The 17945-nt window shown below is 45.9% G+C and overlaps 1 protein-coding gene across 3 annotated transcripts in view; it reads right to left on the minus strand.

The window, feature by feature from the left end:
* The window catches only part of Myb (proto-oncogene like protein Myb), a 90003-nt gene that overhangs the window by 20946 nt on the left and 51112 nt on the right, over positions 1-17945 (minus strand). For all 3 annotated transcript variants that reach the window (XM_089739018.1, XM_089739016.1, XM_089739017.1), the window contains 2 exons: positions 14911-15043; positions 13095-13244 (listed from right to left, as the gene is read on the minus strand). In XM_089739018.1, the coding sequence (XP_089595144.1) occupies positions 13095-13244; positions 14911-15043 (283 nt within the window). The remainder of the gene's footprint in view (positions 1-13094; positions 13245-14910; positions 15044-17945) is intronic.

Below are 17945 nucleotides of genomic sequence, written 5' to 3' on the forward strand. Positions count from 1 at the left end.
GAATGGTATACAGTCGACGTCGCCCTAAGCACGTCATTACGGATCCTCCCGATCTAATAACGGTGCTTTTAGGTACCACAAGCACCGGTCACCGTCCTCGCCGAACCCGTCGATTACGACGAAGGGCTCGACGAGTAAATTAACCTACAGACACAGCTCACTGAGTTTCTCGCCGGATCTTCTCGGTGGGTCGCGTTTCCGATCCGGTAGTAGATTCAGCGAAGCACTGCTCTTGCTAAGGCCAGTGTTAGCAACACTCCCGGTTTGAGCCCCGTGCTTTGAGGCTATCAACTTAGGTAGGAAAAAAAATCACGTACATATTCCTAAACCGACCACTATTGACATACACATTGTCAAGGTTACAGAAAATGACATAGGATACTTTTCAATTAAAATAAATAATAGTTAAAAAAAACTAACAGAATACGCTTTTATAGAAAAACCAACTAAAAAATAGAAAATAAATTTTAATAAATTTGAATTGAAAATAGTGTAAGGAAAAATGATTTTATTGTTAAAAAAGCGTGGAGTGCCTTTCAGGATATTATCAAAATAACCCTCCTACTCATATCTGTTCATAAAATATTTATTACTACTGATACCAAGTTGGATTTTCTATAAAAGAGTATTTTGTTAGTTTTTTTAAATTAATAATTTATTTTTCATTTTTTAGATGAAATTCAATTTTTTTAATTCTTTTTTTCAATTTTTTTTTATATTGAAGTGTTTTTTTATATTGAATTGTTAATCCGACGTTTCGAAAGGGGGTCCAAATCATGTTCAAAGATTCCGTTACAAACCTACATACGTCTGAAGCTAATAAAAGCGTATTAAAAAGTACAATTACCGAGGGATTTTATGTTTTTACTACATTACAATAAGACATAGTAAACAAATAAAAGTGGTTTTCATAGTTACATTAAAACACAGTTTACGATGGCGAAGTCGGGTGCTCGCGGACTCAGCATGATAAAACTATTCATCGATGTTTCTTCTTTTTGCAATGCCGCAAACTGAGGAACGCGGGGTCAACGAACCGCCAGCTGATTGCTATAGATTGCGGACTCGCGGAATGGGAATTTATGAAATAAATATGACTGTGTTCCACCCAGCCCTAGTTCAACCTTAATCAACGGCACCTCTAGATTTAAATTCGTTTTATTTTTTTAATTTGCTCTTCTGATTTGTTATTGTAATTTCTTTTTTTGTAACGTGGAAAAAAGCACTTATTGATAGCCCTAAATATCGCTATGAAAAAAATGAACTTAATTATTTGGTCTCGCCCCTAATCATCATTAATAATCAAAATGAAACCACTGAAATAATTCCATTTATAAAAATAATATGTTGTCACACTATGGTTTAATTCATCGCTTTGACCCAACTAAGCATACTTCAAGAATGACGTAAGGGCCAATAAAAGCGCGCAGACCTTGAATCTTAAATACAATAGTTTCTATGATTTTTATGAATGAAATCCATTGTCCGGCGCGGGCCCACGTAACGAATGCTTAATAAAAATCTTTATCTACAGCTCGGCTTACGTTTTTCATACGACATGCACGTATTTTGATTCGTATCTTGGGACTTGTGAAGGTTTTCGGGCGATAAAATTACTAGGTTTATTTTATTGGCGTCGATAAGCAGATTAACCCATGAAGACCACAGCACGGGTACTACCGCCCAGCGTGAGGCCTGAGGTCCCAACAAAGCAAACACCATAATTCCTTCGCGGCGAAAACCGCCGTGAGCTCACCAATGCATCTACCGATACTCTTATCTGCTGATGCAATTGTAGGATCAAATATTTTATTTAAGAAATGAAGGATGGTGGTCCGGTGGCCTTTCCAGGTTCACCAGGACAGGTGGGCGAGCAAAGGCTCAGCCAGGAGGGGATGGGGTTTGCTAACAGCTGCCCGAGCGTCTCCAAATAAGACCTAACAACTTGAGAGCAGCTGCTTCGGTGAATCTACTACCGGATCGGAATCGCGACCCGCTGACACAATCCGGCGATCAAGTACACTGGAAGATGCAAATCTAAGTAAATACGGGGACCAAAACGAATTCACTAATTTCCGTAACGATATTAAACTGGTATTTTTTTTTTCATTATAAAATAATATGTGGGTATATATGTGTTGCTTGTTTTTTTGTAACATAAATTTCTAAATTTCTCTTCTCAGTTCACTTTCTACCTATATGTGATATTGGTTGTGGAAACATATTTGGTTATTGCTTTTTTTTTTTTTCCGCAGGAGAAATGGGGTATGTGGGAGTCGAACCTCACTAAAAACTCCTGCCGCTCACAGCCGGCGCCCTACCCCGGACCGGGTGGGAACCCAGTCGGAGCTATTAAGACGGCGGGACAGGGTTTACGCAGAGCATATTACATCCATCCCGCCGTCCCCCAGACGCCGGACCGGCGGCCGCCAGCGACACGACCGCCGGTTCCCTCGGTCGACGGGCCAAGAGCCCGCATTGATGGCGCCGCGCTACACCTTCCCCCGGAGCAGTCGGGGGAACGCGGCTTACCACGCCGCCCCACGCCTAGGCTCCTTCCCGCATAAAACGGGTGGAGCCCGAAGCTCTTAGGGGGCCGGGTTACGGACAAGATCCCGGTCCCGACCCCCTGCTCGGCAGCGGCGGATTTCTGCGTAGTGAGGAGAGCTTTGCCTCACTCGCCCCGCCGCCTCCTTCTGCGAGATGGTGCACTCGCAGAAGTCGAGCATAGCCTTCCAGGACTCGTCACCGCCAAGCATCGACGCCACGACGCCAGGCAGCGCCAAGTCCGGTCCTATCTTTGCGACCAGGACACGGCGCTGCACCTCCCAAGCGGGGCAGACAGCGAGCGTATGCTCCGCCGTGTCCAGGTCGTGTCCACAATGGTGGCACCTCGTCGTCGGCTCAGCTCCTATCCGGTGCAGATACTTTCCGAAGCATCCGTGCCCAGTCAGCACCTGCACCAGACGGAAGGTGAGGCGTCCTCGGCCACGATTCACCCAGTCATCAAAGACTGGGTAAACCGCTTCGACGGTCCGTAGACCCCACGTGGGGTTGGCCAACCGCCTCGACCACGATTCGAGCACGGACCGCCGAGAATGGGCCTTCCGCGCCTGCAGCTCACTTTTGGAGGGACGCACCACGCCCAGAGCACGAAGCTCGCTGCGCCACCGATAGTCGGCAGCCTCCGCCTCCAGCTCCCATGGCGGCGTCCCCGCCAACACACACGCCGCCTCGAAGGAGACGGTGCGATATCCACGGATGACCCTGATAGCAACGGTGCGCTGCACCGGCCGGCGCAGGAACCGAGCCATAGCGGCCCGGTTGCGTGGCTCAGCCCATACAGGCGCACCGTACAGGGCCATCGTCTAGCTATTTTTAAAAAAAATTATATGTTTGTATTGTACTGTTTGTTTCTCAAATAAATAAATAATATTATGACCGCACTCCGTGATCACAGCATTAGAAAAAAAAAACCAATTCGACCTCATGGTGTGTGGCGATGTTTCTCGTCTAGGGGCTCCGATAACCCCTTAACACCGATTGAACTGTACGAGTTATGATCGAAGTCGCCCCTTTCAAATTCCAAAAGGTCTCCATCAATGAAATGTATCGAATGATTCATAGTATCGCTTGCACGCTTGCACGCACCACACATCCGCGCAATTAATGCAACGTATGTATCTATACATATAAATAAAATTGGAGTGTCTGTTTGTAATATTGAAATAACCGCTTTTTACTACATGCATATGAATTTACAAATATACCAAAATAACATTTGTTACATTTTTTGTCTGTCTGTCTGTTACTTTGTTCCGGCTAATGTCTGGAACGACTGGACCGATTTTGACGAGACTTTCACTGACAGGTAGCTGATGATGTAAGGAGTAACTTAGGCTACTTTTTTTAGACTAGCTTCGCCCCGCGGCGTCACCCGCGATACGACAATAACCGCGGGTAGCATCGCGGGACTCAACTATTCAATAATAAAATTTAATGTTTCCGAAGCGAAGCGAGGGCGGGTCGCTAGTTGTAAATAAACGTTGCCCATTCAAGAATTCAGAAGTGAGAACGTATTCGTCATTATTTATCTTCTAGTTGTGGAACGCCGTTTTTTTTTTACACGCTTTATATTATCTTCACCTGTATGCATGTTTGTAACTGACTTCTTTTGACGTGATTTTAACCCACTTTAAAAGGCCAGATTTCATTCAAACTTTGTAGATTTATCGAGGACCGATGACAGTACACTAATTTGATAAGATTATTCTATTATTTAACGGCCGTCTGGTGTAGTGGTAAGTGACATGGTCACTACACAAGGGGTTCGCGGGTTCGAATCCCGCCAAGGGAAGATATTTGTATGATAAATATAAATGTCTTTTCCAGGGTTATGGATGTATATTAAATATATGTATGTGTATAATAAAAATCTTACATTTATTTCCGTTATCTGGTACCTGTAACACAAGTTCTTTACGAACTTATCACGGGACCAGTTAACGTGGCGTGATTGTTAGTAAATATTTATTTATTTATAATTTATTATTATTCAATTTGCAAAATCATATTTTTGACAATTTATATAATTTTTATCTATATTCAATAAGGCAGGAATCGATGTGAAAGTACTTAATAGTTTTATTTTTGAAACGCTTTTATAGAAAATTTAAATTCACTATTTTCAATTTAAATTTATTAAAATTTATTTTCTATTTTTAGTTGAATTTTATATAAAGCGTGTTTTTTAGTTTTTTTTTAACTATTATTTATTCTTTTTTCGTGTGGTATTTTATTTGGATTTCGAAAGAATCGCAGACTTAACATTAAACTGCTTTTTACTTTTGTCAATCTCGTGTTTCATTATTTTAATTTTATTGTTTCCGACGTATGGAATGTTTTACCGGTTTTTCGGGATCGAACGAACTACTATTTTGTTGTTGTCACCGGAACTAATATAATAAATATAATAGCCGGATATAATCAAACAAATACTTTTTATCTTAACGTTTCACTTTTACTTTTCAATCAGCTTTAAATAATAATTTATACAAGAAAAACGATTTCGTAGTTAAGCTAACTTCTGAACACGCCATTTAAACCATTTCTTTTGTTGTAATAAATCTCTATTTATCAATGAATTTTAGATGAGCGATTTAAATGAGTCTTGTTAGAAGTCCAACCCTGTTCCTCTTCTTTCAATAGTGGTCTTGTAAAACAAAGTCGCTTTCTCTGTCCCTATATCCCTATGTATGCTTAAATCTTTATAACTACGCAACGGATTTTGAATCGGTTTTTTTTAATAGATAGAGTGATTGAAGAGGAAGGTTTATATGTATAATAACATCCATTAAATAGTGGAGAAATCAATAATAAATTACAGTTTCCGAAGCGAAGCGAAGCGAAGACGGGTCGATAGTTGTTTAATATAACCGTAATATTTTCCCTAAGTATTTGCTGGTAAAAGGTTATTTGAACTACATCCGAACGGGTAGGTGAGCTCACGGGCTCAACCTGAGAGAATTTGCTAATACTAGGCATAACAAGGGCAGTACTTCGAAGATTCTACCACCGGATCGGGATCGCGCCCCACTGAGAAGATCCGGCGAGAAACTCAGTGGCCATAATACCTTTTTTTTTTATTATTGCCTTGATGGGTGGACGAGCTCACAGCCCACCTGGTGTTAAGTGGTTACTGGAGCCCATAGACATCTACGACGTAAATGCGCCACTCACCTTGAGATATAAGCTCTAAGGTCTCAGTATAGTTACAACGGCTGCCCCACCCTTCAAACCGAAACGCATTACTGCAGAAATAGGCAAGGTGATGGTACCCACTCTCGCGGACTCACAAGAGGTCCTACCACCAGTAATTACGCAAATTATAATTTTGCGGGTTTGATTTTTATTACACGATGTTATTCCTTCACCGTGGAAGTCAATCGTGAATATTTGTTGTATATTGTACGTATTTCATTAGAAAAATTGGTACCCGCCTCGGATTCGAACACCGGTGCATCGCTCAACACGAATGCACCGGACGCCTTATCCTTTAGGCCACGACGACTTCAGAAGGCCCGGGACACCAGTGCTAAGTGGCCCCTATTGTTTGTGCTGTGCGATTGTGTGTGCCCAAGTGTGAGAGTGTTTCATCTGGAGTTGCTGTTTCGGAGTGGAAACGCCCCGAACAGTGAGACGAAGGACCCGGGAACAGGTAAGTGGATCGACACTTCTTTCCTTAAACGATTAGTTTAATACGGGTAGGTGTCGACCAGCCTGTGTAAGCTGCGTTACCGTTTTATTTGAATATAAAACCGGCGAACGTTAGCGCCACCGAGTCTGGCCCTCCTGTGTCATTCCCAGTCCTCTCCTACCCTTCGGGGCTAGGCGGGGCGGTCGCTAAACCCGATAAGCTGGTCCAATGGACTACCAAGTAGTCCAGGGTTATTGACGTTGGAACCCCCTACCGATAGTTAGTTTAAGTTAGTCGTAGCGTTAGTGTCCTTTTGGTTTATTTTATCTTGATTATGTAGTAAATTTAAATTTAAATTCTAACAATACAATAGCAATTAATTCATTTTATTTCATATTAAATATTAACCTACCCGTTATTAATTAAAACTAGTGGCGCTGCTGTAGTTTCTTTTTATATATAATATTAAATTCTTTTTTCATTTCTACCCACTTTAAGTGTTATATTTTATTTTATTTTACCAAATATTACAATCATCGTAATTCTGTTATTCTGGCCTTCCGGCCGACTATCATAAGTGGTCACCCATTTATGTTACATTGATTGAGTTAACTTTTATTATTCTTTTTCATTCCTTCAGTTGTGTTAGCGATAGTAGGGTCTGGAGGGGTGTTCCCGTCACATTTGTTTATTTGTTTTCTTTATTAATTCATTAGTTTAAAATTCTTGATAACTGTTATTCTTATTTTATTTCCATTCTATTTTATAGTATTAGTTAATAATAGGTTGGAGTTCATGATTCCCCTACCAGTAATTGTCTTACTGGTTAAGGGACTCAAGTATAACGGGTAAGTACCTTACATAAACTCTTTAATTAATTATAGGGAATTATAGTTTAATTTTTATTAGTTATATACAGTTAATAGTAGAATCCGGAGTAAGAACCTACCGGCTCTGCTGTCGCTGACGGGATTTCAGCTGAAGCTGAATTGATTATTGATCCCTGTAGTAGTAGTTTATTGTTATCTTGAATTAATTCTTTTATTTTACATTTATTACGTTAGTAAATTTCTTTTAGTACTGACTTTGACTAATTAGTTTTCTTTTTATTAAATATAGTTCCGTAATAGTCAAGTAGTAAGTAGTGACTGTAATTGCTGGTCGGCCGGGGAACCAGTGAACCATTGAACTAGTAGGGTAGAAACATTTAGTCAACCGTTGAGACGGGGTACCAATGACCTCATAGCCATAAAAAACCAGCAAGATCATGTCGAGGGGGAACTCACCCCCAAATACCAGCACACCCGGCCCGTCTCATAGGGGACGTCAGGCGATGCCCGATTTACGTACCAGACCGATACCTGCTATCCGTATGGCCCCGATGGGTCCTCGGTTGGACAATTCGTCCGGGTCTTCGGCTGCGGCCGAGGGGGCCCCGAGGATCGGTCCGGTGGAAAGTATCTTTCCTCCGTCGACCGATCCCTCTGGGGCCTCTCGGCCGCGGAAGAAGGCCAGGTCCGAGTCTGACCGAGGCTCATCGGGTGACCAAGACAAGCGCCCGCGAATAGGCCCTTCCTCCAGGTCGGAGGGAGAAGAAAGCGTGACCACATCCACAGACCACTCCTCTACTGAGTCTGTAACTCCTTCCTCATCTAGATCTGCTTCCCCCTCTGGGAGTCCAATCCCAGATCAACCCGTACCCAAGCCTAGGGCTCCCGCCAGGACAGGGACTGCTCCTAGGCAATTAAGAACCCCTCCTCATTCTCCTTCCCCAATCTTGTCCCCAATCCCGGTGGACTTTACCCGAGGTGCCCCCGCCCTAAGCGGCACGGCGGGTAACCTGGACTCTACCAGGTATATGGACCTAGAGTCCACCAGACCACATCACGCCCCTAAGCCTAACCCCATTCCCTCTACCTCCTATGCTGCCATGGCAGCTAGGCCGAGTATTCCTTCCACCCAGAGGACATCCCAATCCTCTCATGTCCCTCCCCCGAGGCCGAGGGGTCGTGCCCAAGAGGAGCTGCGCCGACATCCGCCAATAATGGTGGAGGCCCTCCCTAATTGGTCCCGCCACATGGCGGCCATTAGGGAGCGCCTCGGTCGCGCCCCCTCGGTGCGACCCTTCGGCGCCGGCTTTAGATTCCTGCCGACGTCGGTAGAGGAATACAGGGCGGTCCAGGCCTACCTGTCGGAGGCCTCTGCCAGGGATGGTACCATAAAATGGTACTGCTATGCCCTGACAGGGGAGATTCCGACTAAGGTGGCTGTCCGGGGCCTCCCTGCCGATACTGACGCGGCAGAAGTAACCGATGCCCTGAAGGAGCTGGGGTTTCCGGCTCGTCACGCCAGGTGCATCAGGTCCCAGAGAGGGCGCCCGGGCTGCGTGTTTCACGTAGCCTTGGACCACCTCTCGAAGGACGACCTCGCCCGCCTGTACGCAGTCAATGAACTGCTGTACTTGCCGGGGGTGACGATTGAGGGATGGCGACCAACCCGCGGGCCTGCGCAGTGTCATCGCTGCCAGGCCTTCGGGCACGCCTCCAATAATTGTCACCGAGCGGTCCGCTGCGTTCGATGTGCCGGGGAGCATGTCGTAGCGGACTGCCCGAGGCCGAGGGACGGCCCATTCTCCTGCGCCAATTGCGGGAAAGATCACGCTGCCGTCGACAGGCGGTGCGCGGTCTACCGCAAGAGGGCCAGGATGATGGGAGTAACCGTCCCTCCTCCTGCGCCGTTGGTGCCTCGATCCGGGAACACAGCTCCTCCTTCTGTAGCTCCCATTCCGAAGGGGAAGGGGAAAGGGAAAGGGAAATCTTCCCAACCCCAACCCCCTCCCCCGTCCTTATCCATCCTCCCTGCCGTGTCAGTGGAGGCCAATCCATCAGCGGCAACGCTGATGGCTGAAGCCAACGCTCCGCGGCGGGGTATGCCCATTCCTACCCCTCGTGGTCTAAACGCTGCAAGCAGACCGCCCCTCTCACAACGCAGCGCTCCAGCCCGTGCTGGAGTACAAACCCCCCAATTACCAGGTCCTAAAACAAATAAAAACAGGCTTAAAAAACAAAAAAAAAAACTAAAGAAGAGAGCGCAACGGGACGCAGTAGCGAACGCTCCTACTGCATCGGCTCCCCCGTCAACAAATTTAGTAATGGAGGTTGATATAAACCCCCCCATCGACCCTTCGCAACCGGCTTCAATACCGGAAACGACCCCACTGCCTCAGGCCCAACCAGCCATCTCGGGCACATCTCAGCCCCCCCTCCCCCCCCGCCCTCAGCGCGAGCGCCGCAGCGGTCGACAGGCCTCCCAGCCTGCCGGCTTTGCTGCATGGCTGCTGGCGCTCTGGGCGAACTTGGCCGAGGTGATCTCCGGAGTGATCCGCGAGATCGCCTCGGGCGCTAGCCCTGTCGGGGCTATCCTGTCGGGGTTCTACCAGCTGATAGCGAGGCTCAATGGCTAGCCAAGAGCTTCGCGTCATCTATTGGAACCCCGACGGGATAAGATCCCGTAAAAACGAGCTATTGGTCCTCGCCCGGGAGTACAACCCTGAGGTTTTACTGCTGGGGGAGACCATGTTAAGTCCTCAGGTTGAGTTCAGGATTCCCAACTATTTCATGTACCGACGTGACGAGCTTACCCCTGCCGGGCGGCCGTTCAGGGGCACTGCGGCCCTCGTCAGGCGGGACGTGGTGCATGATCAGTTGGATTTGCTGTCCTTCTCATCGACACGATCGGTCGGTGTGAGGGTACACACCTCGGGGGGGGATATGCGGATTTATGCCGCGTATAGACCCCCGGGGCCTGAGTTTCACCCTGAGGATATAAGACGGGCCCTGAATTACGACAGCCGCCCAGCTCTGCTGGTCGGGGACCTCAACGCGAAGCACGTCGCGTGGGGCTCCCGACTTAACACAGCAGTGGGCAGGCGGCTGTTAGAAGATGCCGATAGGGGCGACTACTCTGTGGTCGGCCCTGATGAACCCACGCACGTCCCTACCGCCGCGCGATACCAGCCCGATGTGCTGGACGTGTGTGTTCATAAGGGGCTACGGTGCCCCGTAACGATCGAGGCACTGTACGACCTGGGTACTCCCCATCTCCCTATCCTGGTGACACTGGGAATGGGGCTTACCCGGGTTGCGACTTCGCCCCTACGACCGAAGGTCGACTGGGAGCTCTTTAAGAGACGACTAGTCGACCTTCCCGTGATTCAGGACCCCAATACCCCTGATGGGGTCGACGATGCGGCAGTCCACCTTGTCGACTCCATCAGGGGAGCGATCGACCAGGCGACGACTCTTGTGCCCAGCGGCGGGCCCAGAGGTAGACTCCCGACCCATCTGAAGGCGATCATTCGCCGGAAGAGGGGCCTGAGGAGGCTCTGGGCGACAACTCGTTGTCCCAGGATCAAGCGCGAGCTTAATGAGTTGGAAGCGGAGTTGGCGGCGAAGATTAGCTCCTTCCGGGGCTACGCGTGGGAGGAACGGATTGAGGAGGCCCGTGAGGACCCCTCTTCTGTGTCCCTCCACCGACTTTGCCGCCAGCTCTCAAATCGGCCTGCCCCGACTTGTCCACTCGTGGACGAGAGGGGCAACCGATGCTTCTCGGCTCAGGCCCGCGCCGATGTCCTGGCCGCAATGCTGGAGCGGCAGTTCGTTCCGAATGACTCTGCACCCTCAGAGGCCGCATTCCACCAATCGGTGGAAGAGAGCGTAGCGAACCTACTCTCCTCCCCGGTGCCTCCGTTGGGAGATGATGTTTTCATCACTCCCAGTGAATTGCGCCTCTCCATCAAGCGGATGAAGAGGCGCAAGGCGCCGGGTGAGGACGGTATTCCCTCCCTCGCATTCTTCCACTTCCCTGAAACGGTCGTGTCATATATGACACGGCTGTTCAATTCCATTCTGTCCACAGGACACTTCCCGGGAATTTGGAAATTGGAAACCCGGCAAGGATAGGAGAAATCCCTCCAGTTATCGTCCGATCACCTTGCTGTCGCATGTGGGCAAGTTGTTCGAGAGGCTGCTGCTGAGAAGGGTGTCGCCGCACATCCTTCCCAGACCCGAGCAGTTCGGGTTTCGCAGCGGTCACTCGACAACGCTGCAATTGGTCCGCGTCATGCACCACTTGGCGGATCGGTCCAACGCGCGCCAGTACACGGCCGCAGTCTTTCTCGATATCGAGAAAGCCTTCGACCGTGTCTGGCATGCGGGACTGATCCACAAGCTGGTGCAGAACACGGACCTCCAGCACGCCTACGTGCGACTGCTGGGGTCGTACCTGGAGGGAAGATCCTTCTTTGTCGCGGTCGAGGGCGCCAAGTCGTCGGTGCGCCCAGTCACGGCCGGAGTTCCTCAGGGAAGCGTCCTGGCTCCATTCCTCTACGCTCTCTACACCAACGACATTCCCACGCTCGAGGGTAACCTCCAAGCGTGGGAAGTAGACGTGAAGTTGGCGCTGTTTGCCGACGACAGCGCCTACTTCTCGTCATCCAACGTCCCCTCTGCGGCCATTCTGAGGATGCAGAGGCTTTTGGACTTACTGCCCCAGTGGCTGGACCGATGGAGGGTCGCGGTCAACGTGGGGAAGACTGCGGCTATCCTCTTCGGTCCGGTCCGCACAACAGTCGTCCCGGGACAGCTCAGTCTCCGTGGCGCTAATGTCGAGTTTAGATCCAGCGTCCGGTACTTGGGGGTCGATATCGACCGGAGTTTGAGGATGACCGCCCACGCCAATAAGGCGTTGGCGGCCGCTCGCTGTGCGAGATTCCTCCTCCGGCCGGTGTTGGCCTCCAGGTTGCCGGTCAGGACTAAGCTCGGCATTTATAAGACGTATGTCCGTTCCCGTATCACGTACGCAGCTGAGGCCTGGTATCACCTCATCCCGCAGGGTTTGCGGGCGAGGTTACAGGTCCAGCAAAATCTGGCTCTTCGCACGATAGTCGGAGCAGGGCGTTACGTCAGAAATGACGTAATCGCCCGGGATCTGGATGTGGAGTCGCTCGAGGAGTTCATCCGGAGGCTAGCTCGTAATCTTTACGAGCGGGCTGACGGTGGACCCCACGAGCACCTCCACAATATAGCTCCCTTGCACGCCAGACCACCTGATGGTCGGGCGCTACCAAGGGAGCTACTGGAACCCCCGGCTATGGTAAGATAGTCGGCTTAACCGGAGTGATATGGGAGTGCTCATAATGAGTGCCCCCATGGGACTGAGCTGTCCACACTCTTCACTTCCCCCCGCATCGTTGGGGTGCCCCCCTATGGGGACCCATTTTCCACCCCCGTTGGGTGGACCACTCCCCCGTCTGGGGAGTGTTTCATATCGGTCCCTCCCCGCGATGGTCTTCTCCTTTTGGGGAGCCCAGAACGGGTGAGCGCCAAACTAGTGCCGCGGCTCCTCCTCTGGTTTGTAGAGGTGGGGCCGCGGCATGGGGCCGGTGGCGGGCCCCACGGTTGCTGACTGTTGTCCCTGTTGTATATAGTAGTTTAGTTAGCTTTAGTTTAGTTGTAGTTAGTTGTAGTTAGATAGTAAGGGAAAAAAAAAAAAAAAAAAAAAAAATTAGCATTAGGAAGCAGAGGACAGCAGCCGGCGCCGGGGTGCGTCGTCCGCGGGCACCACTCCTCCTGCATCAAGCCCGTCGTATTAAATATATGTATGTATTTTTGTCGATGTGAGTGTGCCGAAGCACGCTGCGAACAGCCCCCCCCCAATCCAGTCTTGCATCCATTTCACCCCTGCCCTATGTGGCAGGGAGCGTCTGCCCGGGTAGTGGGGTTTACCCCGAGGCCCGCTCCGTGCCCCCGTAAGGGAGTACGACGACCCCGAAGAAGAAGACTTCAGAAGCCTAACCTAATGGCAGTCTCGACAAAAGTCAAAACAACTTGACACTTACCTCTTTGGTCCAAGGGCCTTTGACTAGTTCAGGGTTGACGACTTTCGTCCATCTTTGAAGGCACTGAACGTCAGAACGGTCAGGAAACTCGGCCGCTATGCGCTCCCAATTCTCTTTGTAAGTCCTAACATATGCTTTTAATTTCTTGTCCTGAAAAAAAAAACGAAGATTCTAAGTTCAGGTCTGTATCCACACTACTTTTTTTATCCTACCTAAGCTGATGGTCTTGAGAGACCATTTCAGTGCAACCTTAACTAGTAGGTGAGCTCACGGGGCTCAAACCTGACGATGTTGCTAACACGAACCCTAGCAAGAACTGTGCTTCGCAGAATCTGCCACCGGTTCGGAAACGCGACCCACTGAGAAAATCAGGCGAGAAACTCAGTGGGCTGTGTCTGTTTAATCCACACTACCGACTTACTGAGCTCCCTAGTTACTATGCTGAGTTGCGCTTATCTTATGCCAATTTCTACCGCAAACCAATCATGTCTTCTAGTTTGAAGAGCATGTTAACATGGGTGTACATTATACTATGGTGCCCATTAGCTCGATCCTTGACATCGGATAGATTCTGCGCTCATCAAACGATCTATGACCCTCGATTTCCCCAGTGACTGGACAGCGGTTACCACTTACGTTCGGAAGCCGGTCTTCTTCGTCGACAATAAAAGAAAACCCATGAGATGAATTCCTTTGTAAAATTACGACACAAAATTAGTCCGCAGCGATTGCGAATTCTTACTGGACTGGAATTATGTAAGGTAGTTCCTTCATTGTACTTCATAACCGGTTATTCAATACACGATAATGCTCGTGGAAAATGATGGTTTAAATGACTCTCATTACATTTCAAAAAAATTACGACAAACTAGCCTATGTCCAGAAATATATGTAAAACTCGTTTTTCGGAATTCAAATTAGCCGTTTTCAGACTGCAAAGGTTTATTGTTTTGCATAAACATATGATGTCAAATGAACAAGCATTTATAAGATTGTGTTAGTAATTTATAAGCTGTAAGTACTACTAGCTGATCCGGCAAGCTTCGTAGTGTCTCAAGCGATAAATAAAATATCTAAGCTTTTGTATAGAATAAACTTACAACAAACAAAAGGAAACCGTCCGACGGGGGACACATCAAAGGAAAAACAAAATTGTTATTTTTATTTAATTCCGAGCATTTTGATATTTATCTACCTTTTAAACCTTCTCTGGACTTCCACAAATAATTCCGGACCAAAATTAGCCAAATCTGTCCAGCCGTTCTCGAGTTTTAGCGAGACTAACGAACAGCAATTCATTTTTATACATATAGATAGATAGATAGATAGATTGATTTGAAGCAGTCATTCGATGCAGTTTTAAGTACGGATATCCGTTATACATTACAATTGAGGATCTTATCTCGTGTCTGAATGTGAAAGCTTTAACCCTGTGACGTCTTTAAACTCTAAAAACCATGAGGCTTTGTAGATTTATTGTAACTTCTCATCTCCTTTACTGGGCCACATTTGAACAGACCGAGTGATGCTATTTGCTAGAGCCTAGCGTTCCGTTATCGATTCCAAGGGACTGATGAACCGCTTGGTAAAACCAAAGCCAAGCCTAATACCGAATCGCGCCATATCCAAAAAGTACCACCACGACTGTTGGGCAACAAAAACGCGACAAATCATTTATCCAAATTACATTTGGGTCATAGCCCCAACATTTACGCAAGAATTTCAAGTTCAAGAACGTAAGCCATTTCATTCTATTATTAGATACAAGACGGTTACGGACATTTGAGTTTTGCGTTGGAACATTTCTAAGCATTACCTCCTCTTTACTCCACCTTCCCCTGTTGATATTCTTCCTCGACCCAGTGCTTTTGGTTGAAGTCTGCACATCCTCGTAAGCCGCCGTCGAGTCCTCTGAATATTCGCTCGTCTCGCTATCATAGCCGCTTTTTCTGTTGACAATGAACATTCAGAAGCTATAGACAAATGTGAAATTAAATTTTAATGGCGAAAAAACAATTTTTTATTGCTTAGATGGGTGGACGAGCTCACAGCCCACCTGGTGTTAATGGTTACTGGATCCCATAGACATCTACAACTTAAATGCGCCACCCACCTTGAGATATAAGTTCTAAGGTCTCAGTGTAGTTACAACGGCTGCTTCACCCTTCAAACCGAAACCCATTATTGCTTCACGGCAGAAATAGGCGGGGTGGTATCTACCCGTAAAGTGTACTATAAAAGTAATTCCACAGATTCGCGACTGGCCTAATAAATAATTAGCACATATGCTTCAAGGACTAGTCGTTATCCCTTTCTCACTTAGAATTTGTGTCACGCTCGATTTACCTAGTAAATAAAAAACGAAACCTTAACTATCCAGTTTCATACGTGGCATCATACGAAATAAAACACGCACAGAACATTCCTTATCTCAGAAGACATCATTTTACAAAGAGCTTACCGAAACACTGCCTATCGCGATAAGGACTAAGGGACCTTCACGTATATATATCTAAGAATATACACTTTTGTGGACACATCTACGAGTGAGTTATTGCTATGTATTACGCTTTTAAAAGTATGATGTGTGGTCTATTTTTGTAACTAACTAAAAACGATTCATTATAATTCCAGATGAAATACAGGTTTGTAGACGGATTGTTGCCGACAAAAGATATCGTGGTACAGCAGTGAGTTTCTCGTTTGATTCGGTTAGCAAGATGTAGTTTTTATTTTTGTGTGAATAAATTCAAAATTTTTCTTACAAAGCAAACACATAAAGTATTCTTTTTTAAACTAGACAAAGACACAACCAAAGATAAAAATAAAGCCTTACTAAATGCAATTTTTGATCTAATAAATATATGAAGTTAAGAATGTAATTATTTACTGGTGAACCAACGAAGATTTGTGACAAATCAAATCAAATCAAAAAAAATTTATTCAACATACATGAAAGTACATACTTGTTGAACGTCAAAAGAACTACCGCCAATTCACAAGAACTAGCCCCCGTCCTGAGAAGAATTGGCAAGAAACTCAGCGGGCATGTCTTTTTTTTTTACATGTAAAATTATTATTTATTTATTTTTTAATATTAGATTTTTTTAAATATGAATTTTTTACACTGAGTATTATAACGTAACAATTACTACAATATTGAAATGCCTGGAGCGAGCAACTCATTCCCACTTTGTGCAATCTTCTAGATAATCATTGACTTTATAGTAAGCTTTATTGCACAGATGTTCTTTAATAGTTTTCTTAAACCTATGTATATGTAGGTTCTGAACATCATGTGGGATTTTGTTGTACAGGCGCACAGACAAACACCCGAATGAATTTCGTATCTTATGTAACCTACTCATCGGCACAACAAGCTTGTGTTTGTTCCTAGTATTTCTATTATGTATGTCCGACTTTTTAGGAAACTCCTCAATATGTTTACGAACATACATCAAATTTTCAAAAATGTACTGGGATGGCATAGTGAGAACTTTAATTTCTTTAAATTTCTCCCTCAGGGATTCCCTTGAGTGCATGTTATAAATGCCATATAAATGACAGCGACATACAGTGACGCGTTACCTTAATTGGTGAGTACAAAGCACAATTGGGCAAATCATGTACAGCAGTCTACTCCAAGTAATTAGACTGTTGAGTTGACCATGACTGTGAGCCATCTGTCAAGAGGCAAAACTTTAACAATGATTATCCATTCCCAAAGCCAAACGAATTTCAAAAACTGCTACGTCAATTTCCAAAAAATATTCAATGAAAAAAAATATATTAACATTGACAAACCCTTTATATTTTATTTGTACATTTCAACATTTTACTGGTGGTAGGACCTCTTGTGAGTCCCCGCGGGTAGGTACCACCATCCTGCCTGTTTCTGCCGTGAAGCAGTAATGCGTTTCGGTTTGAAGGGTGGGGCAGCCGTTGTAACTATACTAAGACTTTAGAACTTATATCTCAAGGTGGGTGACGCATTTATCGATGGTCGGTCGATGGGGTCCAGTAACCATTAATACCAGGTGGGCTGTGAGCTCGTCCACCCACCTAAGCAATAAAAAAAAATTAATAAGTTGAAAACCCTCAAAATGACCAGAAAATTTCAAACGGCTTATTTGCAGCCCGCACCTGTGGTCTTATGTAAAACATAAATAATACAATTGAGATTTTGTATAGCACGTGAATTTGGCGACATAAGAAGGAAAAAAACAGCCAATAGAATAAAATAAATATCAAAAATATTAGTCGCTCTTATCAACAATACGCGATAGTCAATTCGTAATGTTTGCAATGTTTTCGCCATAACTACTGTTATTAAAGACAAGTGTCCGGAGTAATTATATAGTATCTATTGTAGCGTGAATTAATACATAACAAATATACCTTAAGATTTTCAGCAGTTTTTTTACATTAATGTTATATTTGAACAACTGAAATCTTACAAAGACCTTACGAAGAATCTTACAAAGAATTTAAAAAGAAACATAATGAGGTCGTAAAAGTATAAAAACAATGCCAGATTAAATAATTCTGCCTGCCTATTTCTGCCGTGAAGCAGTAATGCGTTTCGGTTTGAGGGGTGGGGTAGCCGTTGTAACTATACTGAGATCTTAGAACTTATATCTCAAGGTGGGTGGCGCATTTACGTTGTAGATGTCCATGGGCTCCAGTAACCACTTAACATCAGGTGGGCTGTGAGATCGTCCACCCATCTAAGCAAAAAAAAAAAATTTAGTTTAAAAACTACTAAAAACACTTTTACGTAGCGTAAATAACTAAAGATTAAAACGATTTTTTTTATATCTGCGATCCTAGTCAGGATTATAAAACTAAAAT

The sequence above is a fragment of the Bombyx mandarina genome, chromosome 28 (genome assembly GCF_030267445.1).
Source record: "Bombyx mandarina strain Sakado chromosome 28, ASM3026744v2".
Taxonomy (NCBI): Eukaryota; Metazoa; Arthropoda; class Insecta; order Lepidoptera; family Bombycidae; genus Bombyx; species Bombyx mandarina.